The sequence below is a fragment of the Furipterus horrens genome, unplaced genomic scaffold (genome assembly GCF_987537825.1).
Source record: "Furipterus horrens unplaced genomic scaffold, mFurHor1.1.pri manual_scaffold_3, whole genome shotgun sequence".
Classification (NCBI taxonomy): Eukaryota; Metazoa; Chordata; class Mammalia; order Chiroptera; family Furipteridae; genus Furipterus; species Furipterus horrens.
In genome coordinates this window covers 11,585,585-11,611,333 of record NW_028327173.1, presented here as the reverse complement: position 1 = coordinate 11,611,333, position 25,749 = coordinate 11,585,585, and the positions used below count along the sequence as shown (strand labels likewise).

The 25,749-nt window shown below is 48.8% G+C and overlaps 1 protein-coding gene across 1 annotated transcript in view; it reads left to right on the top strand.

Annotated features, from left to right (window-relative positions):
* CAPZB (capping actin protein of muscle Z-line subunit beta) overlaps positions 1–25,749 on the top strand; it is a 120,743-nt gene that overhangs the window by 63,666 nt on the left and 31,328 nt on the right. The window contains exons 3-4 of the mRNA XM_090268704.1: positions 16,140–16,261; positions 21,175–21,288. Coding sequence (XP_090124830.1) covers positions 16,140–16,261; positions 21,175–21,288 — 236 coding nt within the window. The remainder of the gene's footprint in view (positions 1–16,139; positions 16,262–21,174; positions 21,289–25,749) is intronic.

The following is a 25,749-nucleotide window of genomic DNA, read 5'->3' as shown; positions in this document are numbered from 1 at the left end:
TGGTCACATTGTTGATGCTAAATAAATATTAGTTAATGATTCCATAAACCCACCCATCCCCAAACTCTTGAGAGGAGAGGACTATGTTATACTTTCTGAGCTGTATGATCTGAGGCAGAGAGGTGAAAGGGGGATGGGATGTTAACTCGGGAGTCCTCAGTGCCACATCCGAGAGCTGGCGGCCCCAGCAGGTGGCAGCATATGGAAAGGCAATAAATCATTGCGAATCTTTAAGATCACCTGAGCTGGGCGGAGGTGTGCCCTGAATATCTGGGTGGCCTTGACAGGCTATTTAAGTTCTCTGTGCGTCAGTTTCCTCATCTATACAACAGAGAGAATTATGAATTGACCTCACTCAAAGGGCAGCAGTGAGGATTAAAGGAAGTAGTGTGGATAGAGTGCTTAGTGCAGCTCTGGGTACAGACAAGTGCTCGGTGGGTCAGTGCTAACCACCGCCCAAGGAAAAGGTAATGGTGGTTAATGTGCCGCATGGGCCTTCTGACAACATGCAGTGAGTGGAGGAGGAATTCAGTTATCAGAGCAGCTTGCATGTTTCGCCTTTTCCCATTACAGGAGGAGTGTGCCCTGCGTTTTCCTCTCTGGCCAGGGCGGTGGGTTCATGTTCCCTGATCAGGCTCCAGGAGAGGGTGCTGTCTTCCAGCAGGAATGGGGCAGCAAGGCTGCTCAGATCTTCTCACAGTAGCAAGCAGGCGTGATGCTATTGCCTCTAGTACTCGACCTCTTGGTCTTGGCAGTGAAGGCATTGCACCAAGCCTGTGCCATGAGGAAGAACTGCATCTCGGGGTCCAGGAGAGGCAGGGCCCAGGGGCATTGGATGCAGCTCAGGCTGTTGGAGGCCAGTGGAGACATAATTCCACATGCCCAGTGTCACTCTTAGTGTTCCGCCCACCTGCATCCAGACTGTCAGGTGAGGGTGGGTTGGTCCTCATTTTAGAGCAGTTCAGAGAATGTTTATTGCTACTACCCCACCCTCGGACCAGATGATTCTAACAGCCTCTGGACCTCCCTGCCTGTAGTTCCCCTCTGCAGCCAGAGTAACGTTTCCAAAGTGTAGTCCCGATCATGACCCCCATGGCCCTTCATGACTCCACTCTGTAATCAGGATCGAGCTCAGAGAACGGTCTGGGTTAAGTAAGAACTCTTGATCTGGCCCTGGCCACCCCCCTCCTGCCTCCCTGAAGGCCCCACTACACTAGCCATGCTGGTCTGCTGTGGAGTGTCCCAAAGGCCCCGTGCCGTCTTGTTAGATCTTTGTACGTGCTGCCCCCTGTACTGGGAACACATCTCCACACCAGCTGTGCTTATCTTCAGGCCTCTGCTTGGGCCTTACCCCCCTTTAATCTCCTTTGGAATTGCTTGATTATGTGATTCCGTCACTGCCTGTTCAGCTCTCTGAGGGCAGGGATCCTGTCTCCTTTATTCACCTCTGTGTCCGCAGTGTGTGGCACGTAATGGACCCTCATGAAGGTCAAGCCCCTCCTGAGCGCTGGAGTCTGAGCTGAAGCACTGGGTCAGAGTGCCAAGTAAGATAACATTTGTATCTTTAAAGGGTTCATGGTCATGGGGCAGACAGACACCCAGACTGATCCAGTTCCAGGAGCACAGTGAAGAGGAGCACAGTGCAGTGGAAGCACCATAGAGGAGCACCCTGCTCCCCGGTGGGTGGGTTTCAGGGAAAGCTGCTTGGAGTAGGGGCAGCCTGAGATGCGCCCTAGCGGGGTGATAGGAAGGGAGTTAGCTGGGCAAAGGTTGAGTAGCAGCAGTGTGTTTCTGTCCAGATTACAACCTGTGCATTGATACCTAGTAAGCTTTGGGCATTGGTTCAGGCCTCATGGGTCCCTTGCCAAGAAGCAGGTGCTGGGCACACACTCCAGTTTGCTGAGCATCCACTGTTGCCAGTCAGGCTTTTTAGATGGATAAGGGAAGGGACAGATCAGCTAATTACCTGCAATTTTAAGATTAGCGCTGGGAAATGTGCCTTTTACCTAGATCGCCTCCATGTGCGAGCCTGCGTCGGGAAGACGCCACACCAGTCCTTGCCTGGGAAGCTGTGACCTTGCCGGCTCTGTGGAGAGCAAGTGCTTTGTGTGGCTTCCGGTGCCGCCTGCCTTTATCTTGTGTTATCTCGTAGGGTCCCAGCGCTGTCAGAACCAGATCCTCCAGCCGCTCTGTCCAGCCCTGCTGCCGCTTCCACAGCTCTCTGCTCCGAAGTGAACCCAAAGTCAACTTCCAACTTGCCGTTTTTCCTAAACTCTTAGATTTTTGGTGGAGGAGAGGGCTGCAGGGTCTGTCTGTTCCTGATCGTTGTTACCCTTAGAAATACCTTAAAATTTGGTAACTTCTCATAACTGCTGAGGGACCCAGGGTATCCTGTAAGGTAGAGGTAAATTGCCCGTTTGAAATGATTGTGCCCCAGTGCTGCCCTGAATGTCGTGCTGTTCCCCAAAAGAAGAGTATCCCTGGGGGTGTTGGCTGCTCCCACCACTTGGGAGGCAGATAGGCACGTGTCCCCTGTGGGCGGAGCAGGGGAATAGCATTGTTCCCTTTCACGGCCAGCCCTCTGCCTGGGTGCAGGACGTTTCTCTTGGAAACACTTGTGAGATGCCGTGTAATACATGCAGATGAAAATACAGTCCCTAGGTCTGAGGGCTGTTTTGTTTCCCTCTGAATTGTTTCTGCCTTGAACCACCTTGACAGAAGAGCTTTCCTGCATGTTGTCTATGGAAGACCATTCGAAAGGAGAAAATCTAGCCCTCTTCTCCCAGGCCAGGTGGCCCTCTTCTGGTGCTTTAAGGGATCCTGGGACTCCTGAAAAGGTGGCAAGGGACGAGACTGCCTGCTTCATTCTTGGTGAGAGCAGAATTCAAACCTGTTGATTACCCATTGGTTTCCACATTCTTTCCATTCTTGAGGCCAGGGGGAGATTTGCTAATACTCCGTGGGCTTCTCAAATCTCTCCCTAATTAAAGGGCCTCCAAGCGGTTGCATAGCTCTTCTGCCTCAAATCTCTGCCCTTTTGTGTTTTAAATTCTTGTTTCCACAATCTTTGCCACTTGGCAACTCTCCTTGAAAGCCCCCACTTTCGTTTGGGGGCAAGTTTTTTCCCTTTCCAGTTTTTAGGATGCCTACATCCAGGAAATGTAAGTCTCTTTGGACCTATTTGTGCATATGATCTGTGGTCATTTTTCTGTTACTCTTGATGTGTGCACCTCACCATGGCAGTGGGTGCTCCTGGTGTCTGTGCTGTTACGCTTTCCTGGTGGATGAGAGGGACTAGAGGGTCATCTGGGTTTCACTCTGGGCAAAGTGAATGGAAGGGCTTTTTTCTCCCATGGTTCTGTTGAGTGGGAAGGACTACTACAATGTCAGGGAAGTGCTGTAGAAGGGATCTGACCTTGGTAAGGATCAGAGAACTGCAGCAGGATGCTAAGCTCTCCAGGGATGAAGAGGATAGTAGTTCTTGTCAGCTGGAGCCCAGAGGCGTAATTCATCTGAAATGCACAAAGACCCCCTTCCTGGGGCTCCCCCTGGTAGAATTGGCTGGTAGGAGGTTGGTCTAGCTTCTGCATTTCTGGAGCTATATGGCTTCTGTTTCTGGTGGGCCCCATGAAGAGTATCTCTAAGTCAGGTCCTGCTTTCTGGTTGATGAGAAGGGTGAGACATCAGAGTGATGGAGAGAGAGCCCGTTCCCCAGAGCCAGAGAGGCGGAAGGAAGGCCTTTCCTTTTCCAGAGTGGTTGGGAAGCCCCATGTAGGTTGGAAGGATGAGGCGTGTCTGGGTCACCCCCTTAGGACACATCTGGTTGGGGAAACATTTAAAATGATTGAGGAGAGTATGGCGTACTCAGCCTGCCCTCCCTGACATTTGCAATAGTCCAGGAATGTGGACAGGGACGCAGAGGAGCCTGTGAAGCCTGCAGGGTTTTCTAGCTGAGGCTGGCTGGTGGGACCTGGGGTTTCTGATGCCTGTCCGACACCAGCTACTTTAAAAGCTGTGCTGACTGCCAGTGAGCAGGTCTCCGGCAAACAAAGGGGCACTGGAGTTAGTGGCGCTCTGTGCCGTGGGTGGTAGCAGTGTCTGGGCTCCCCTTAGTAAACAGAATTGGGGTGGGAGCTCTGAGGGGCAGACAGATCACTCTTGGAAGCGAAAAGAGATAATTTGGGTTCTTTATGCAAATAAAGAAATTGCCTAAGAGCTTTAAATTTGAACATGGAATTCAGGGAGAAGCTCACGTGGTCACAGCCTGTTCATTCTTCCTCATGTTGTGGGTGAGTCACTTGTGCTGCCGTGTGTGTCTGTGTCCTTAAGGTGTTGTGGCCCTTGAGGCAGGCCCAGGTCGTGGTCACTTTTGGATCTCACACAGTGCCTCGCTCAGTACATGTTTTATTTTGCTTTGTTTTAGGAATTATGTCACAAATTTTTGATTAGCTTAGAAAGCCATTTCCTGGATTGTTATGATAATAAGTAAATAGATTAAGTCCTTTTCAAAAAAATTTAGTTTGCATTCAACACTATTTTGTATTAGTTTCAAATGTGCAGCCCTGGCTGGTGTGGCTCAGTGGATTGAACATCACCCTTCAAACCAAAGGGTCACTGGTTTGATTCCCAGTCAGGGCACGTGCCTGGCTTGAAGGCCAGGTACCCCGTCGGGGGCATGTGAAGGGCAACCACACATTGATGTTTCGCTCCCTCTCTTACTCCCACCCTTCCCCCCTCTCTAAAAACAAATAAAAAAGATCTTAAAAAAAATTTTTTTTGGAATGTGCAGCCCAGCCCATAGACATTCATATAGATTACAGTGTTCCCTTTGATAATTCAAGTGCCCACCTGGCACCATATAGTTATGACAGTATTATTGACTTTATTCTCTATGTGTTACCTTACATCTCCATGCTCATTTTGTAACTCACAGTTAGTACTTATTAATTCCATCACCTTTTTCACCCCGCTTCCCAGTGACGTAGCTTCTCATTTCTGTTGAATCCACTACTGGCCCCTGTCCTTAGCACGTAGCGTGCTGGTATTTCATTTGTGTCCTCTCTCTTCGTAGGCTTTGAGTTCCCTGAGGGTGGGGCACTCTGTTTAATCCCTCATATGTTCAGGTGAATTTTATCAGGAGCTACAGTTTTGAGTTTTTCTTTCTAATTAGCCAAAATGGAGAAACAGAGGCACTCACAACACTGAAAGACGCAGACAACCAAGGGGACACATTGGTTGCTCCTGAGTGGTGCTGACTGCTTCCCCAATAGGAAGAATGTGTGATTTTTCTCTGTCCATGGATAACTCAGTGAAATTAAAACAAAACCCAATTTGAGACATTTACTCAGTGGAAGGAATTCAGTGTGAAACATTGTGTCCTGCCAGCTAGGATGTTTCTGTGCTAAGGGGGTAAAACAAAAAACAAAAAACACTGGCTTGTTACAGGTAAACCTCATGTGGCAAATGGCCCAGTCCCCAGACACACACACACACACACACACACACACACCCCCACACACACACCCCCCCCACACACACACACCCCACACACACCCCACCCCCGGAGCCAGAAGTATCACTGGAATTTTGGTGGACTGTTGGGCTGTTCAGGAGTTTGTGGTCTTCAGAAGAGTCTGGGGAGAGTATGTGGTGGAAAGAGCCAGAACGCTGCTTTGTGACTCAGTGGCTGCATGGCTCTGAGCCTCTGCTGCTGCTTTACAGGTCCTTGGCCTCCCAGGTGGCTCTCAGGACCCCTGGGGATGAGGTACACCTGGTCTGGTGTCAGCCTGCTCATCGCGAAGCCTCAGAAGGGATAGTGAGATTGCTCGTGTCCGCAGACACTTATTCCAGAAACTTCCTCCCTTGTTTTGGGCACTGAGAAAACCCTCTTGAACTTCAGGGTGTTTTGTGGGCTTTCACAATCCAAAATGCTTCCTGAGTGACCGTTGCCCACATTTGGCTTGGCTTGGGGATTCCTTTTCACGTTCACCATGATGTCCCTCTACTGCCATTTGAACACATGTGATTTTCCTGGCGTATCCCCTGCGCTGTGGCACATGGATAATATGTAGGGGTCTGTCCTCCTCAGCGAGGATGAGAAACCGCTCAGATCAGTTGTTTCTGCATCCCCTCTTCAAAGATTTCCCTAGCAGAATCTTACTTACATATTTCTACGGCAGTAGTCCATTCATATAGCTTTTGGGGAGGTTTAACCGTGGTTTTACACACGTTTTGTAAAGCCCAAGGTCGGGTCTACACCTGAGCACCAGGCTGAAACGGACTGAGTTTTCCATTACCGGCCGCTTTTGGGAGAGAGGTTCACGCTGACCGAGTCGTGCAGAAGCCCACTGCTGCCAAGTACTTTTCTCAGCTACCATCAGTCGATGACCGTCAGCAGGAATATTTCTGTCTCTGGGTTACCTGCCAGACAACATTCTCAGGGGACCCCAGCCCCAACTGAGTGGCTGAGGGCTCCTGCACTGGGGGGGGGGGGGGGCTGCATGGGTTTCATTGAATCTGACGCTGAGATAGAGGATGGAGATCCCGTCCTGCCTCTGAAATTACAGCGTTATTAACGAGCTGTTCTCGTGTATTTTTACCTGGTCCTTTCCCCCAAAAGATGTGAGGTGACATAAGAATGCAGCCAGTGCAGCAATACTTGAACAATCTAGACTGGGAAAGTGGGCCCAAGGGCCGTCCTGGGAGAGGATTGTGGCCCTGTCCCTGTTCTTACAGGAAAGGCTGTCACTGGGCTTTAGGTGGCACCCTGAGGGAGTGTGAGTACAGGGCAGCGTGGTCGGTCATCCACACCCTGGGGATGTGAGAGCTTGAGTCTCCCCGCTGCTTGGGAGACCACTGGTCATGGTGCTGCAGCTCCACCCCAGGACATTAGACTCTCTCAGCACTCAGTGTCGCCCACCCACCCAGCCAGTCCAAAGTCCCATCTCTAGGAGAGGCCCTGGAGGACATTCAGGGAGCGGGCTTCCCTCTGGACAGATGGGAGCTTCCAAAGAGCAGAATTCACCCTGAAAGCAGAGTAACTGCTTTTCCACAGTTCAGCACGATCCCCCAACACTTGGGAGGCCCCACTCACACCAGGTGCCAGGTGGGCCAGGCAGCTCGCCCCTGCCCCGAGGGGGAGACACCATGCTCGCATCTGTATGGAGCTGTAGGAGCCCAGATGGGAGAGGGCTTTGGGAAGGAGTGCTTTGGGAAGGAGTGCGAGAGGCAGGCCTCGAAGGTCACTGAGGGTCATTAGGTGGCCCTGGGGGAAGGACGGATGTTCTGGTGCAGAGAGTGTCCCGGTGTGGAGAGGCCAGTGTGGAGAGGCCGTTCAGGCTGCTGAATGGAGGGGCAGGCGTGAGACCCGTAGACTGCAGTGGGGGGCGGGGGGGCTGAGCCCACTTGGTGAACTGCCCTGTTTGCTGAGGCGACTGCTTGCCCCAGAAGTGATGGCTTCTAATACCAGCTGGGGACTACGTGCAGCTCTCAGTCCAAGGCAGTGTACCCGGTGAGTGCACCACCCTGGCTTCCTGAAGCTGCTTGTGGATTGTGCTCTACCCTCCGGGACCCGTCCTTAATTAAGGGGAGCAGGCAGCTTAGAAAGACCCTGGCTGCTCTGTGCAGACGCAGGTGATGCCTTGTGCTCCTGGCCCAGGAATGGTTAACTTAATTAGGCTCCCAGCACTGGCTCATCCCTTCAAGGAAGCGTAAGGTTGCATGTGGTTAACGGGAGCCTCGCTTGTGCCCTGGTTGACTCACATATAGTGATTTTAATTTCTCCTTTCAATTTGTTTTTTCTTTGTTCTGCCCCTTCCTGACCCTACCTTTAGAAAACCTTCTGGCCTCTTATCCCAGGCTGCAAGCTTCCAAACGGCAGAGCCTTTGAATCTTGAGCATGAATGCCTGAAACCCAGCCCAGGAAGTTTGCCTTTGTTTATTATTTATCTCTGGAGTGGTTTGGGGCACCTGCCTGTGAAAAGAAGAGAGGAGGGTCGGCTTCTTGTTTCTTGAGAAAGCTCTTTGTTGTTAATGGCATGTGAAAAAGTGATTTCTAAGTAGGAGAAAACATTTGTTGGTCAAAAAATGATTTCCTGATGTTGGCCAGCTTCCTTTGTGTCAGATTCAAGTAACTGTGGCCCCAGTGCCATCCGTGATTGAGCGCTTAGTCTGCTCCGTGTATGGCAGGTGCCAGCGTATGGAATCCAGGTGCACGGCTCACTCACATTTTAATGTTTCTGCAATTGGGAAACTGCTTCTTACACTTAACGTGCACATTAATGACGTTCTTATTAATGGTACATCTTACAATTTACAGTCTTTGAAGAATGCAGTCTGTACTTGAAGAATGTCATTCTCAGAGTTGGCTGATAGCTTAATTAGAATAGAGGCCGAGTCTCATATCTTACGACACCCTGGCATGTACGTCCATAATAAACATTGTACGTTTTTCTCCTGTTAAGAAAATTGGGGAGCTGAATCTGAAATGGGGGTGCAGGCCCCTTTGTGTGCCAGCAGGGTCAAAGTGCCAGGCTTTGTGCAGGGTCCCCACCTGCATTCCCAGAGTGGCTGCAATATAGCCCCTTCCTGGTGCCAACTCCCTGTGTCTGCACTGGCCTGGCACCTGGGAGGAGACACTTGGGTCCATGCAGACCCGGAGTTCTCCCCCATTGGCTTCTCTTCTCGCCCCTTCCTCTGAGCCCGACTGAATGAAGGGCGCTTTGTCGACCTGGTGGGACCCCGCTTTGAAAGAGCTGGGTCAGAGTTTTGAGTTCAGGCTCCAGCTCTACTCCACGCCTCGGGAGCTGTGTTGGCCAGCCAGGTCCTGGGGTCGCGCAGGGCACCAGCCTCACCTCAGAGAGAGCGAGGTGCTCGATAACAGTAGTTTGTGTGGCTTTTATCCTGTGGCAACATGTTTTGATGGCTCCCTGTTTCCTGTCTGTGAGGCTGGAATGTGCTCTGTGAGAGCCGGGCCGCCTGTGCCTGTCTTGTCTGCTGCTGGACCCGTGTCACCTGCCACATGGCTGGTGCGGCACTCAGCACTTTCTGAGTGGGGTAAATTTCTCTTTGACGAGGGTGTTGTAGCCCCCACTGCTGAGATTTAGGAAGTTGACACTTAGCAAGGAGGTGGCAGGCCAAAGATTTGAACACGTTTGATTTCAAAGTTGATGTTTTCTAGAACGCCACTCTGTTGATTGTTTCTGACACTAGCGTGTGTGACGCTAAAAACACATAAAAAAAAAAAAACAGGTGTCTTGATTGATGAGAGAGAGAAGCATTGATTTGTTGTTCTACTTATTTATGCATTTATTGGTTGATTCTTTATGTGCCCTGACTGGAGAGCGAACGCGCAACATTGGTTTATAGGGTCAACACTCTTAACCAAGTGAGCTACCCAGCCAGGGTATTTATTTATTTTTTTAATTGAAAAAATAAAGGCAAAAGTTTTTGGGTCCTGGAAGAAATAAAAGGGGCAGATTGTAAGCAGAGACCTCTGCTGGCTACTGGGAGGCAGCTCCAGTATCCGGAGCCTTTGCTGCCTCCAGGGAGTATGGGCTGTTGTGATGCAGAGGGAGTGGGGCCCGCGGGGGCTCTGCCCAGCCATGATTTCACCATTACTCATCCGAGTGTGCGACCCAGCAAACGGGGTCTGGTTTTGATTCTTATCTCTGGTGGCGGGCGCTCAGCCAAGCGGGCAGATCAAAAGACCAAATGTGTTCATTTGGCCATTATTTAAAAAACTGAGGGTACAAGGGTGCACTTCTTAAAGACGGGGCGCCGTGGATTACATTATCCATGGAGTTGAACTGGTTTGGCTTTTGTGCTTTTTTAAGGGTTCATCTCAAGTTTCTTTTTCTGGTTGAACGGTTTTTTTCAATATTAATAACTAATGGAGAAGGGAAGAGGCAAAGTAGAACCATATGGCAGCACAAACACGAACCTCACTTGTGGCCGGAAACATCTGATTTGTATCTCTTTTCATGTGATCAGCTGTTGGGTTAGATAGTAGAAAAGTATTCAATTTGGGGGCAACAGCAAGATTTTCTTTTCGTTTTTTTTTTTGTTTGTTTTTGTTTTTTTTTTTAGCCTAGCTGTACTGTGTCCCACATGGCCTTTCTTACACATTGACTAGCAGCTCTGTGCCTGTGGACAAGTCATTTCTCTAAGGCCCTGTTTTCGCACCTTCCCTAAAATAGGAATGGTAACTGGATCTGTCAGTAGGGCTGTTGTGAGGATTAAAGGAGGGTTACAGGTAATTTATAGCTCCACAGTGCCTGGCACGCACTACCAGCTGTTGGATGTTGCATCCTCCTTATCTTGGTCCTCATTATTACTAAGGTGTCAGCTGAGTTGCTAGTGGCATCTTAACATCTTCCTTACTTCTGGGGTTTTTCGCTCCCTGCCCAAGTTCACTTGGTTCCCCTTTCCTTCTGTCTTTCCAGTGGCCCCCTGGGTACTGGTGAGCAGGTGAGGGCTCAGTGTTGAAGGGCATGGCGGTTCCTGCTCCCCGAGCTGTTGTGGCAACGGAGAAATTGATGGAGGCCTGAACCCCACCACCAGACCCTATGACAGAAACACTGTTCTGGCCAGTGCAGCATTATTCCGTGTCATTTGGAATTCAGTTTAAATCCCCCCAACAGCCTGGATTGGTCTGATACCTTTGGGTTATCTGAACACCCCTTACAAAGGTTGTTCAGTAGTTTAGATGAGCAGTTTGGAAAGAAAACCATTCTCCCTGGAGCATTGGTACCAACCATGTATTTGCGCTAGAGGCCCTCCTTAGCTTGGGAGGCAGCAGAGCCGATGCTACATGCACCCCAGAGTGAACTTTCAGGTTATTTGGACTTGTCCTTTCTTTTAAGTCACTGTGCAAACTCATGACCCATGAGATTTAATGTGATTCCTTCAACTATTCTAAGCATTTGACATGACCAGGAAGTGGGGTAGGGTTGGGGATGAGTGTAGGGATGGTGTTGTTCAGTAGTGATTGACTTGATTACAGAGGTAAATTAAACTGCCTTTTTTCTGGTTCTGTAAGGTGACCTCAGATCACAAGATTAATACCCACTTTCTCAGAAGTCTGCAAACACACTGGAGCACCCACCTCGGTGTGCATGTTGCTGGGCTGGGTCTAGGGGGCCGGTCTCTGCCTCTGTAGAGAATGTTAAATAGGAAGAAGTAGAACGACAGCTGATGATAATATTAGAGCAGCCGTCACCAAAGCATTTGGGATTCAGTTGACAGCAGTATTACTGTAGTAATGCCAAAGAATGTGACACCTTGATAAAGAAATTAGAGTTTGGGCTCGGCCCTGAAGAATGGTAGGATTTGAGAGAGGAATGGGAGGATAGGGTGCCAGATTTAGCAAATAAAAATATATGTTCTGTGTAACATTTGAGACATACTTAACACCAAATGTTATTCATTGTACATCTGAAATTAAAATTCAACTGGCCAGTCCAGCAGCCTAAGTGGAGAGGATTTTGAGTGGAAGAACAAATGTACAAATGTGTGTTCAGGGAGCAGTGAGTAGGGCAGTGTGGTTGCTTGAGGGGGTTCAGATAGAAGTGGAGGGGTGAAATGGGATGGGGGTAATATCATTAGGTGCCACATCATGACTCATGCACCTTTGGGCAGCTGCTCTGGTATAAAAACCGGTAAGCACACTGTGTAACCTGTACTTTGCATTCCACGTGATGACAATAAGATTATTCCTTAAGAGCATTTTTATCTTTGATCAAAGAAACAGGAGTGATGGAGGGAAATAGAATACAAAAAATATGGCCCACCTTCAGAGTTTATCCAACAGGCAAAAATTGTACCTGCTTGGATGAAGAATCAGTCAACCATATCATATCCGAGGTGGTTTGCACGGTAGGGCAAATCATGTGCCATTCATGAATTCTGCTTATTTTCCTGTGCACTGCCATAAGTTTTTATTTTTTCATTTTTATTCATTTTTTAAAATTATATTTGATTGATTATGCTATTGCAGTTGTCCCAATTTTTCCCCCTTTGCCCCCCTCCACCCAGCACCCACCACTGCCTTAGGCAGTCCCCCCACCATTGTTCATATCCACAGATCATGCGTGTAAGTTCTTTGGCTACTCCATTTTCTATGCTGTACTTTACATCCCCATGGCTATTCTGTAACTACCTACTTGTACTTCTTAATTCCCCTCACCTCTTCACTCATTCTCCCCACACCCCTCTCTCTTCTGGCCCCCATCAAAATGCTCTCCATGTCCATGGTTCAGTCTTTGTTCTTCTTGTTTGCTTCATTTGTTTTTTAGATTCAGTTGTTGATAGATTTGTATTTATTGCCATTTTATTATTCATAGTTTTGATCTTTTTCTTAAATAAGTCCCTTTTTTTCATATAATACTGGTTTGGTGATGATGAACTCCTTTAGTTTTTCCCTTGTCTGAAAAACTCTTTATCTGTCTTTTGGTTCTAAATGATAGCTTTGCTGGGTGGAGCAATCTTGGCTGTAGGTTCCTGCTTTTCATAACTTTAAATATTTTTTGCTAATCCCTTTAAACCTGCAAAGTTTCTTTTGAAAAATCAGCTGACAGTCTTATGGGAACTTGCCTGTACATAACTAACTGCTTTTCTCTTACCACATTTAAGATTCTCTCTTTATTTTTAACCTTTGATATTTTAATTATGATGTGTCTTGGTGTGGGCCTCTTTGCATCCATCTTGTTTGGGACTCTCTGTGCTTCCTGGACTTGTATGTGTATTTACTTCACCAAATTAGGGACATTTTCTTAACGTTATTTTTTCAAATAGATTTCCAATTTCTCTTCCTTTTATCCCTTTGGCACCGCTATGATACAGATGTTGGACCTCTTGATGTCCCAGAGGCTGCTTATACTTTCCTTGTTTTTGTTTTTTTTTTCTTGTTTTGATGGGTTGCTTTTTGCTTCCTTATGTTCCTTATCATTGATTTGATTCTCAGCTTCATCCACTCTATTGTTGTTTCCCTGTAAATTGTTCTTTATTTCAATTACTATATCCTTTGTTTCTGACTGGATCTTTTTTTATGCTGCTCACTAAGTTCCTTGAGCATCTGTATAACCAGTGTTTTGAACTCTGTATCTGATAGATTGCTTATCCCCATTTTGTTTAGTTCTTTTTCTGGAGTTTTGATCTGTTCTTTCATTTGGGACATATTTTTTTGTCTCCTCATTTTGGCAGCCTCCCTGTGTTTGTGTCTGTGTATTAGGTAGAGCTACTTTTAACTCTGTGTTTTGGTGGTGTGGCCTAATGTAGTAGGTGTCTTGTAGGGTCCAGTGGCACAGCTCCCCCTATCACCCAAGCTTGGTACTAGAGGTGCGCCCTTTGTGTGGGCTGAGTACACCCTCCTCTTGTACTTGAGCCTTGCTTGCTCTTAGCAGGTCAATGGGAGGGACTTACTCAGGCCAGTCAGCTGCAAGGGCTGGCTGTGTCCACTGACCACCAACCTCTGCCCTCCGTGGAGGGTCAGCTGTGCAGAGGCAGGTGGTGGTGCTCCAGTGTGCTCTGTAGCTGTTACTGGGTGCACTGGCCCTGGGGTTTCCCAGGTGGTGCAGGTCAAGGTCAGCCCCCACCTGTTTTGGCTGGGGCCGCCCTGCATGAGCTATAAAGCAATCTGAGATGGCCTCTACTACATTTGCTGGGCTTGGAAGTTTCCAGGCAAGGCTAAACTGAATCTAGGCTGACTTCTGCTAGTGCTGGGGCTGGGGGCTCACTGAGGCTGTTGCTTGTTTTAGAGGATTTAGGAAGTTGTGAAGCTTGAGCAAAGACCAGCCATTCATATGGAAAAGTCATAGTTAACAGTTTGGGTGGGGTGGGCTCTCATTGGATCTCCAGGGCAGAGCAAACAGTGTTAGCCAGACTGATGGAGTAAGAGGAAATGCTTGGGGCTCCAGCAGTTTTCTTCCACTGACTCAATCCCCACTGATTGCTGCAACCAGGAGTTATGGAGACTTATATTCCTGGCACTGGAACCCTGGGCTGGGGGGCCTGGTGCAAGGCTGGGACTCCTCCCTCCCAAGAGATGCTTCCTGAATTTTTATCCATCACAGGTGGGTGTGGGACCAGCCAGTGCCAAATCTCCACCCCTCCTACCAGTCTGGATGGGTGTGGCTTCTTTAATTTTGTAGTTGTCGGACTTCCATCCAATTCTGTTCTGTTTCTGACTGTTCTGGGTGATGGTTCTCTATTTTAGTTTTAATTTTGATGTGGTTGTGTGAGGAGTCAAGCCATGTTTTCCTGTGCTGACACCTTGGCCAGAAGTTGCCATATGTTTTTGAGTGACAGTTCAGATGTTTTCTGAAATTGGTTAGCATGTGGTCATGAACTTTGAAAAGTCCAGTTCCAAATTCCAGTTGCTTTTGGCGGAAGCTGTTAAAGTCTTCCTTGCCTTGGCCAGGACTTTCTTCCAGGCTCTATGGCCATCCGTAGCTGAGCGGGGGATGTGTGCCACCAGAGTGTGCCTTTGGCGTGCACTGTTCTTCATCTTAGCGGTCTGTAAACCAGAGTTACGGTCAGAAGGGAAGGCTTCCATCTCTGCTGCTGGCTTCTTGTGTGGGCCTTGGGCATCTTAATGACTCTGGGCCCCAGTTCTCAAATCTGTAAAATGGGGACAATACTTAACTATTACACAGGATGGGAGTGAGCTTAACGCAGACAACATGCCCTGTGTAGTGGGTCTGACCTGGGTATGATACACAGTAGACACTTGGAGGTAGGTTGATACGATGAACAGCAAAACTAACTTCGAAAATAGCCCCATTTGAGGGGAAGGGGGGGATGCCCTGTTTTTGTTTGTTTCGTGGAGAAGGGTACACAGGTGGGTGTTGCATGGAGAAGGGATTCTGAAAGGAAGCTGGTTGTATCCAGGGATTATGGTGTGTACATCCCTTGGGGGATGGATGACATGCTGCTCTGTGTCATTTCACTGAGGCCAGAATTGATGTGAGCTACGAGGCAGGGTAACTGCCTTCCCGCTGTGCCAGACGGGGGCTTATTGGCTGAGTTCTGAAGCACCCCAGAGGTCAGCAGGGGTGCCCTGAGAAGCCCCTGGAAGCTGGAAAGTCTCTGGAATGGGGGTGTTTGTTCTCTGTCCCCATCTTTCTGATGGTGGAAAGGGTCTTCTGGAGGGACACAGGAACAGCTGCAGCTCTCAGCCCCTCTGCTGAGCTGCTCTTCTGGGTGTCCTTGCCACAGACTTAACTTTTCCGTTTGGAAAGATTATTGGTGCAGTTGGCAGCCTCTTGCCTGGTAAATGATATGGTGGGGCCTCCATAAACCCAGGCCCACGAAACAAGTAAGTCAGCACATTGAAAATACAGTATGGAAGTGACTCAAGACTGTAGGAACCCATTTCTGAAAGTGCTGCCATCCCTTCCTGGAATATTTTGGTGGAAGTTGATGTTTGAGCTGGGAAGAAGAGGCCAGCGGCCTGGTTACTAGCAGGGCCATGCGTCACATTGAAGCAGCGTGGGCCCTGAGATGCAGCCTTGCCCACCCCGGACCACAGAGCCTTCCTTCTCATTGAGGGGGCCCCGGGCAGGCCAACCTGATATTAGCCCACTGGAGCGCCAGGCTGTGGGAAGCTGGTGTGATCCTAGCTTTGCAGCAGGTAAAGTTGACTCTGCAAGTCAGCCTGGTAATGCTTGGCCAGGAGCCTAGAAAGTATTGGAAACTACCCCCAGTGTGGGAGCCTGTGGGAGTTCTCCGCCATGGACGGCTTACTCTTCTCAGAGTCCTGTGGGTTCCTGTGTATTTAAAATGTTTACCTTCTTCTTGGGACTTAAGCTTGTACTTTGCCCACCAGAGACCGATACCAAGCCTGTACATACTTAAATGTACTAGACCACCCTGGTGGCCAGGTGATTAAAGTTGCACGCAGATTTGGAAGGAAGGCTGTATTGGAAATCACGCTCTGCTGTAATTCAAGAATATGTTTCTTTATAGAGGGACACAATTGGTGTTAGACACACGTGGGAAAGAAAAGAACAGGCCCATAGTTCTGGCAGGGTACCAAGGGCCAGATGTTAAATACACTGACCATGATCTGGCTGTAGTTGCCATTAGCCAGCCTGGATCTGATGTGCTGTTTTAACCCGTTTCTACCTTTTTCTCTCTGCCAGGTCCCCAGTCTGTGTGAAGATCTCCTGTCTTCTGTTGACCAGCCACTGAAAATCGCCAGAGACAAGGTGGTGGGAAAGGATTACCTTTTGTGCGACTACAACAGAGATGGGGACTCCTATAGGTGAGCTTCTGCCCATAGAGTGCAGCAGGCATGCCAGGCTACCCCTGGGCAGTCAGAGCCACGCAGCAGCACCGGAACCACTGACAGCCCATCAGCCTTCCTCACGTTTGTCCTTCTGCTGGTCCGTCCTTCCTTCCTTCCTTCCTTCCTTCCTTCCTTCCTTCCTTCCTTCCTTCCTTCCACCCATCCTTCCACCCATCCTTCCATGCGGTCGACCAGTAGATGTTGTGGGGTGCCTCCAGCAAGTATTGGAGATTGAGCATGAACAAAAGGCCTCTGCCCTGGTGGAGCATACAGTCTAATGGGAGAGAATGTTACTAAAAACAACGAGCAGTTTCATTATAATTTAGTAAGTCCTGCAAAGGGCAAGGTATAGGGTGTGGACGTGATGGGGATCCTGAGCACAGGAGGACCTGTGTGATTAAGGGACATTTGAATGCAGCTGTGCCAAACAGATATGCAACTCTCCTGTCTCTTCTCCATCACCGTACTGAGGGTAGTAAATAACTAAGGTGACATAAGTCCCTACCCTGGGTTTTCACAGGTCTAGAGTTGAAGACGCACCCAGCAGCTGATTATTGTATGACATGATTCATGCAGCCACTGCCAAGCTTATTCAGGCTTTGAGGGTAGCATGTAAGAAACTATGGTTGAATCTAGGAGGACTTCCTGTAGGAGGGAATGTCTGAGCTAGATTTTTAAGGGTGTCTAGGAGTTAATCCTATTAAAAAAGATTGGGAATCCTAAACCAGTCTGGTATTTCTGTGATGGATTGCTATAGTCACTGCTTTGGAGAATGGTGGGGGCATTCAGTGTGCTTTAGGTTTATTTGGAGCCCACAGAACCTGGGCTGAATTTTGAAGCTTCAGCCTGGTGCTCTTTGGGGAGCGGTGGGGTGGGGGATGACAGGGTCAGAGAGGTGGAGCAGTAAATACTATCTAGAGTCAGCTGACCTGAGCCCCAAATCAGCACTGCCTTCTATAGCAATGGGGACTTTAACAAATTACTTGTTATCTCTGGTCTTTAGTTTTGTCACATAGAAAATGGAAATAATAGTATTCTTTCTTTCAATAGCATACTTAATAATGTCTCTATATAAGCATGCACTGTATATGCCAGGTGCTATTCTAAGTCACTGTTCTGTGGACCTTATGTCCTAGTGAGGAAGCCAGATAGTAAGCAAGTACATAAATAAATGGACTGAAAAGTGAATAAAGAAAATAAAAAGGACAAAGGGTAGAAAGGGAAGGCTCTTCTGTTAGTGGTAGTGTTTGAAATGAGATTTAAGGATGAAAAAGTTCAGTCCTGCACAGGTCTGGGAGAAGCTGAGACAGTCAGGATCAAGCTGGCAGGAAGGCCAGAGTGGGAGAAGGCAGTGAGGGTGGGCGATGAGTCAGGAGCGGTGGGGATGGATCGTACAGGGCCTTGAAGGCTAGGATGAGGGTAATAGGACAGGGTTATGGCCGGAATTCAGTAACACATGCCAGGGATTGTAGCACAGAACTTAGTGTAAATTACAAAGATTTAATGACTACTGACTTCTGAAGAGACTAGACAATTGATTTATAATCATGTCCCTTTTCTGACTTCAAATGGAATTTAGGTAGAGAATCTGTTTTGGCCAAATCCAAGCCAAACGAGAGACTAGAGTGGAGGTGGTGAATAATAGTCTGCTCTTAAGAGTGGAGCCAACAGAGATTGCAGGTGGATGGGGTGTGATGGGCAGTGGCAGGGCTTTGGGCCTGAGCAGCTGGTAGGTCAGGGTCACTGTTTTTTGAGGTGAGGAAGGCTCTGGGAGTTGCTGCTCTGGGGGCATTTTAAGCCCAAGGTGCCCTTCTGGTGAAAGTGCTGATGTCTGGTACACTGTGACTAGTTGGTCTGGGTGGAGAGGGAGGTGCAGGTGTGGGAGTCCCCAGTGTGGAGGTGGTGAGATGGCCCTGAGGCAAGCAGGCCCAGCCTTGAGGACTAGTCAGTGTATAGGTTGTGAGTGTAGGTCCAGGTGCAGTCCTCACTGGGCGCCTCCTAGGAAATGGGTGGACCAGCTGTTCCAGAGAGAGGCCATGAGGTGCTAGGTGGTCCCACAGACCAGGGAGCACATCACCAAAGGACCGGCAGCCTTGCCAGGCACGGGGTTCAGAGGAGGCTTCCTGGAACAGGTAACCTTGAGCTGAGTCTTGCTTAATCAAGATCATTTTGTTTCCTTTTTCCACCTGAAAACTCCAGCTTGTAGTGTAGGGCAGCTGTTCCCCAGCAGCCTGTGGGAGGCGGGGATCACTTCCCATAACTGTTCCAAGGCCGCACTATCCCAGGGGCTTGGTGTCTGCCTCCTGTCCAGGTCACCCCGCCAGCTCCTACCTTCATTCCTCAGGCACAGGAGCAGGGCATAGGGGACCTCAGCCGAAGAGGATCCCAGGGTGTCTGGGAACGGGATTTTTCTTCCCTGTGTCCTCTTATCGATATAAAACTTCAAGGTCTTCTGACTTTCTCCACATATTTCCATCCTAGCTGTTTGATCGTTTGCTTAAATAAGATCCTTATGGTGTGACTGTTGCCAGCAGCACTGTTTGAAACCTGTTAGCTGAAACAAAAAGCATTCTCTGAGGGAAATGAAAGGCCTGACTTTTGAAATCTAAGTGTTCCTGTCCATCTGTCTTTTTTCAAATGGCCTCCATTTAAGCTCTTAAATGTGTTCTGAGTGCCCCTTCCACTCAGAATATTCTGGGTAATGTTATGATTTTTCCCCCAGCTACAATTACCCCGGCTCCAGGACTAACGGCTTGAAATGCTGTCGTCTGTGAGCCAGGAGAAATGTGAGTTACAGGCTTCTTTAAAATTCCAGGCCCCCAGTCTGCAAGAGAGATGGGCTCTTGTGCCTAATCAGGTCACCTTTAAATGTAAGCCAGTTGGGGCGGGTCTTCCAGGCCGTTTTAACTGCGGAGCAAAGGTCAGAGCCCGAGAGTTAGGGGAAGGGGGGTTCGGGTTCTCGCTCTCAGGTGGTTCTCCACTCCCACTGGAGAGTGGGGGTGCCACACCTAGATCACAAATAGGGGAGGTGACTGCGCCCTTCAGCTGCATCTTTGTCTCTGGTCTGGGCAGAGGCCTCGGCAGAAAAAGCAGAAAGTTGCTCCGTCTCTGTTGGTTTTGCAGGACCACCAGCAGACAGTATTCCTGGGGGTCCTTCCTTCCCCACGCTGTGCTGAAAGTCACCGGCCCTTACTGCACCCGACCTCAGTGCTAGGTACTCAGGTGTGAGGGCCAACAGCCCAGGCCCCCTTCTCGAAGTTTTCTTGCAGTCCAGGGCAAGAGAAGCTAGGTAGGGACACGGTAAGAGTCGCATCTGTGAGCGAGTGAGGGGATGGGGCGCCGGGGTGAGGGATACGGTACTCCTGCTCTGGGGGTGGTGTACGAGAATTAATTTATTCTTTGAACAACACTTTAAAATGAGCATGTGGTTGAGTTCCAGGCACTGTTCTAGGTGCTGAGCAAACAGTGGAGAACAAGACAGAAGACTGGCCTTATTGGAGTTCGGGTTCTAGAGTTGGCTAGCTAAATTTAAATGGGTTCAAATTAAATTAAATGAGCATTTCAGTCCCTCAAGTGGCACTGGCCGCAAGCCTCAGTAGCTGCAGGAGGCGCATGGCTGCATTTTGGACAGCGCAGACAGAACGTTCCTGCTGCTGTGGAAAGTTCTCAGCACTATTTTGAGCGATGAACCAGACACGTCTGCTCGCCCCCAGGAAGGAGAGGTCTTCTCCACCTGCTGACGTAGGTGGCTGGTGGGGCACCCATTACCAAGAAAAAAGATGTTTGTGCACAGAATTTGTTAAAACTGGGCTTCGGAAGTCGGTGATATCTTTTTTCCTTAAAATCCATTCCAAATTGATAGGTTCTTCCGAGTCCTCAGAGATGTGAGGTTTGTTGTCAAGTGGGAGAAACGGGAAAGGCAGTGTGGCTTTCTGAGTGGGCATGTGGAGGAGTTTGTGCCCAGGAGTGTAAAGGGCTCTGTCTGAAGTTCATATTGTCTTCTCCTTTCCATTCCTCTCACCTTTTTAATTCTTTTTCCTTCTGTGAACCCCCAGCTCTGCAAACTCCACCTGCAGGGTTTAATGAGTAGTTATTTCCCTTATAGCCCCCTTCCCAGCACTCTCTGTGATTAAATGCTTTCCTGATGTGGCAAAATACATTTTAAAAAATGCGGCCAGTCTCTGGCCTGGCAGAACAGAGGCCGGCTCGCATTACTTAGCGACGGTCTTTATACGCATGTGGCCCTTGATGTCTGGAAGCTATGCTCCATTCACGTGAAGAACTTGATGCCTCAGCTATTCTTCTGTGTCATCAGCATCCCGGGGGTGCGGCGCCTCTTGCCCAGTCCTATAACGATCGCTCTTCCTAATCCCTAAACGTGTAAGGAGGTCCTTGGAGTAAAGGTTGTTCCAGAGCTGGTAGCAGGTCAGGGAGGAGAGAGGGGCATCTGTTTGCTCAATACAATGGTAAAAAGAAAGGGAAATGAGGAGCAGGGTGAGAAAGAAATGAACATTGGTTGAACATGACTGTATGCCAGGCTCTGGTCCAGGCATTTTTGATGTATTTTCTTCTTTGTTCCTCATAACAGCCCTATGGGTAGCAGATAGTAGACTCGTTTTGTAGAGACATCAAGCCACTTGCCAGAAGAACACAGCTGGTGAGAGGTGGACTGTGGGGTTCACACCCAAGTCTACCTGCTTCTATGCCCCCTCACTCTGCAAACCTGGGGGAAGCCAAGTTTGTTCCCAGGGCCTGGAAAAATATTTGCTGTGGGTAGTGACTTTTTCGCTGAAGTTTTAGACAGCTGGCGCTTGGACTCACAGGCTATGGGTCACAGGCTATGTCTCCCCCAAATGAGAATGTTACCCCCTTCCCTTTCTCCTCTCCAGGTCACCATGGAGTAACAAGTATGACCCTCCTTTGGAAGACGGGGCCATGCCTTCTGCTCGGCTGAGAAAGCTGGAGGTGGAAGCCAACAATGCCTTTGACCAGTACCGAGACCTGTGAGTTACTTGCTCCTTGTGCACATTAGCTCTTGTGGTTTTGATAAGGAAATCCATTGTAAATGAGAATGAGACCAGGCCAGTAAGCCTCCTTTGAGCCTGTAAGCCTGGCTTGCCTAGCGGATTGAAATTCGCCACAGCCAGAGTAGATGCTGGGCACGAGTTTTCTAATCGGTCAGTTAGGAGACGCCTCGGTGACAGAATGCCGTCGTACGCAGATTTGCCTGCGTGGGCTCCGCGCAGGGTTCCTGTAACAGCAGGTACCATTGGGACAGCACCTCCTCTGTGTGAGACACGGGGCCACATGTTTCACACATCATCTCATCCTCACGAACGTGATAGTGGATTTAGTCCCCAGTTTTCAAATGAAGAAGCTAAGGCTCAGCTAAAGGTTTTTGTCCAAAGCAAGAGGCAGAGCCAGGAATCAAACCCAAGTCTGTCTGTCTCCAAAGGCCCCTCTCTTCTGTACCGTACTGCACATCTGACTGAGTTCTTCTGGTGCTCGGGGTCTCTGCTTCTAGACCAGTCACCAGGGCAGGACGAGTTGAGGTCCTTAACACAGTGGAGGCTGACATTTTGTTAACTCTTGAGTTACTCCTTGGGAGGTGGTTTTGCTGGTTCGGATTAGAGTCTTAACCTCTTCTTTCTGCTCCCATCTGGTCCTGCCTCCCATCACACCACCAAAAAGAGCAGCCACTTAATTGTCCTTGCAAGGAAAAGCTCCAGAAAAAGTTATCATCTAGAGTATTCTCTTTTAATTAACAGAATCTCATTTTAGGTTAAGTTCTACACTGATAACATAGCAAACCTGTAAAATATCCAGTCCCACCTCAGTATCAATTCAGTCATCTAGGAGGGGGATTGGCAAACTTCTGTAAAGGGTCAGACAATAAAAATGTTAAGCTTTGCAGTCTATATAAATCTCTGTTACATATTCTTTGCTTTTTCTTTTTTCTCCTTTTTTGTTTCATATTACCCTTTAAAGTGTAAAAACTACCTCTTGAGGGTGGAATTTGGCCTTCGGTTTGTATGTAGTTTGCACCCTGATTAGTAGGATGCAGGCAATAAACCAAAAATGAAACAGCATCAGAACTGCTGAACCTGGTGCTGTTGTTCTAGAAAGCTGCTGGCATTCACTTTGCATGAGGATTCAGGTCTCCACTTGCCAGAAAGTTGGAATGGGCTTCCATTTCATAGCTGATTCAATATAACACATTTAATGAGGAATTTCTTTTAGGCCCTGGCTGCTGTGGCTCAATGGATTGAGCATCAGCCTGTGCACCGAAGCGTCTCCAGCTTGGTTCCCAGTCAGGGCACATGCCAGGGTTGCTGGCCAGGTCCCCAGTTGGGGGCATATGACAGGCAGCTGATCGATGTATCGCCACATTGATGTTTCTCTCCCTCTCTTTCTCCCTCCCTCTCTCTGAAAGTAAATAAATCTTTTTAAAAAAACAAAAAATAATAACACAAAAAGCTCAAGTAATAACAACAACAACAACAAAAATCCCCCAACGATAGGAACAAAAAAAACCCCAAACTATAGGGGAAAATGCAAATTAACATGAGTACCTTAAGAAATGGCAGATTAACTACATGCTTTCCAACTCTTTGGGGGAAAAAAAGGAATTTCTTCTAGAATCTGGGTCGGGAGAAAAAGTGACATTTCAATCGGATACACCAGCATTTAAGCAGAGCAGTGAAATTCAGAAGCACAGCCATGACCAAATGGCCCTCAGCATTTCGTTCGCCCTGAGTGCATTGCTCTGTAACCAGCTTTCTCTGTCACATGCCAGTATTTTATGTACATTATCTTGTCCCTTTTTACAGATGAGACTGTGGCTCCAAGAAGCTAAATGACTCACTAGGCCACAGGGAGTAGAGGAAAAAGCTAGGACTTAAGTTCATATTTGCCTGAAGTTTCCACAAATTATTGGTTTTCACAGTCAGACTCAATTTGCCTGTTTAAAGAGCTCTTACATCTAGAATTTTGTCATATTATAGAAGAGCTTCCCCAGTGATGCTGAGAAGTGACTCATTGCCATCTCATAGTTTATTTGTAGTTGTTTTTTACTTCTTTTACCCGACCATTTGGCAAGAGGCCAGTCCAGCTATTAAGAATTTCCAAGTGGGATCAATTTTATATTATAGTGATGATTTGATAATAAAATAGCAGTGATGAGAACAGCAGTTACCAGCCGGTTCCTGCAAGCACTGTGTTAACTGTCTCCCAATCTTCATCTCATTTAATCTTCCAAATGGCCTGTGAGAGGAGATTCTCCCCGTTGTACATCTGAGTTAACAGATTCAGAGAGGTGAACTTGCCCAGGTTCACACTGCCAGTAAGTGGTGGAACTGGTCTATAGAGCCATCCTTATCCAACTCCAGAGTCCAAAATGTGTTCATTTACTCGAATGACATGCGAGGACTTGCCACAAGCCAGGTACTTGCTAAGTACTGGGGTTACAGCCTTCTACTCAGCTGACCAAGTCCCTGCCCTCATGGCACATCCATTGTGGGAAGACAGACTGTGAACAAGTGCCACAGTGGTTGACTGGGCAGGGGGTGACTCGCTGCTGACGGGGAGCAGTTGAGATGGCCTCTGCAGGAGGTGACGTTGGAGCTGAGGTCTGATGCTCAGAAGGGGCCGGCTGTGCTGGAGTGGGAAAGAGCAGTCCAGGCAGAGGGCTGTTTATACAGGTGTCTCCAAGGCAGAGGGACTCTTGGATTCCCCAAGAGTCAGGACAAGGGTGGTTCTGGTTTCTTACACACTTAGTGTGTAGGCGGTAACTTCCTGAATAAGGTGATGCAGACCTGTGGCTTTGTGCGGTCCTTTGGGGCCAGACCTGGGGAAGAGCCCAGTTTCATCTTTGGTTTTTCCTCCCTCTTTTCACCCTTGCCATCTTGCTGGTTCTTGTACATACGCTCCTCACTTTACGGTGGGGTTATGGCCCCATTGTAAGCCGACAGTATCGTAAGTTGAAAATGCCTTTAATACACCTACTGCACATCACACTTAACCTAGCCTACCTTAAACGCGTCTACCATTGGGCAGTTGGGTTTCATCTCAAAGCAGCAGCCTTCCTCTTCCCAGAAGTAAGAGACACAAACGGGCATTTTGTAGACATGTTGGGATATAAATATGCAAACACATTATCCAAGAAGCACTGGCAACACAGTGTACTGTAGAGTGCCGGTTTTTTACCCTCGGGATCGTGGGGCTGAGTAGGGTTCCACGGCCACAGCCCGGCGTCACGGGAGAGTGTTACACAGCACATTGCCAGCCTGGAAAAAGATCAGACTTCCAAGTTCGGTTTCTACTGAATCTGCGCACCACTTTTGCAAAATCGTAAAATCGAAAAGTCACAAGTGGCGAGCCACATGTATCAGCACACATGGTCACTCTTAGGTGTGTGCCTCTGTGGGAGCTTGGTTGGCCCGGTATCCTGAGCATTCCCCCATTATCATTTTAAAATCTTCAGAGTAACCCCTTAATCCTTAAGGCGTGACCCTGTGGGATAAGTGGGAGTTATCTCACTTACCGGGTGATGAAACCAAAGTGCTGAGATGCTTCCCATGCCAGAAAACGCAGGGGCTGGGATCCGCACCCTGGGTCTGACCCTGCTCAGCGCCTCCTGAAGAGGCTTCCCCTTCCTGGCAAACGTCCACTTTTCTGGGGGTGTGGAAGCTTTAATGACCCTATTTCTCTGTCTTGGAGAGTGCCCACACTCTTTTCTGAAAGCGAGCTGACCTGCTGGGGGTTTAAGAGTGGTGACAGGACAGCATGGGGGGGAGGGGTCACACTTATCAAGCCGACCCTGAGGTTCTGTGACAGTTCGTGATGGTGACATCCTGGCCTGGAGGGTGCTGTTCTTTCCCCAGCAGCGTCACTGTGCTGCCTCAGGCAGGAGGAGGAGAGTACAAGGCCTCCAAATGGCACCCACAGAGGAGGGCAGGGAAGCCCAGTTCACCCTCTGTGGCCACAGGCCACTGGAGAGATGGTGGTTAGAGCCGTCACTGGGGACCCAGAGTCATCAGTTTTAAACCACACAGTGTTATCAGAGTGCACTGGGGAGATGTCTCCTGAGACCACATGTGAAGAGCATTTTCCCAGCTGGACCACACGTGATGAGCCAAACCATTTCTGGGTTGTGAGTTGGTGGTGGTCATGTTGGTGGCCGAGGTGGGACCTGGAGCATGAGCTCTTCCCCCCGTGGTTTTGGAGCAGACGGAAGTCAGCCAGGGACTAGGAGGCCTTGTCCCTGGCTGAAGGGACAGCAGGCCATGCTTTCCCTTTATCCTTCGCGCCGGCCCCTCGCCAGTAGAGAGGCTCATCCCAGCTTCACAGGAAGACTCGTTTGTTGTCACCCCAGTGAATGAAGTGCAGAGCTGTACATGGATTTGTCCATCTGTTTCCCTTTCATGTTAGCAAGTGGGCTTAGCAAAGGCCAGTCTGAGGGGAGA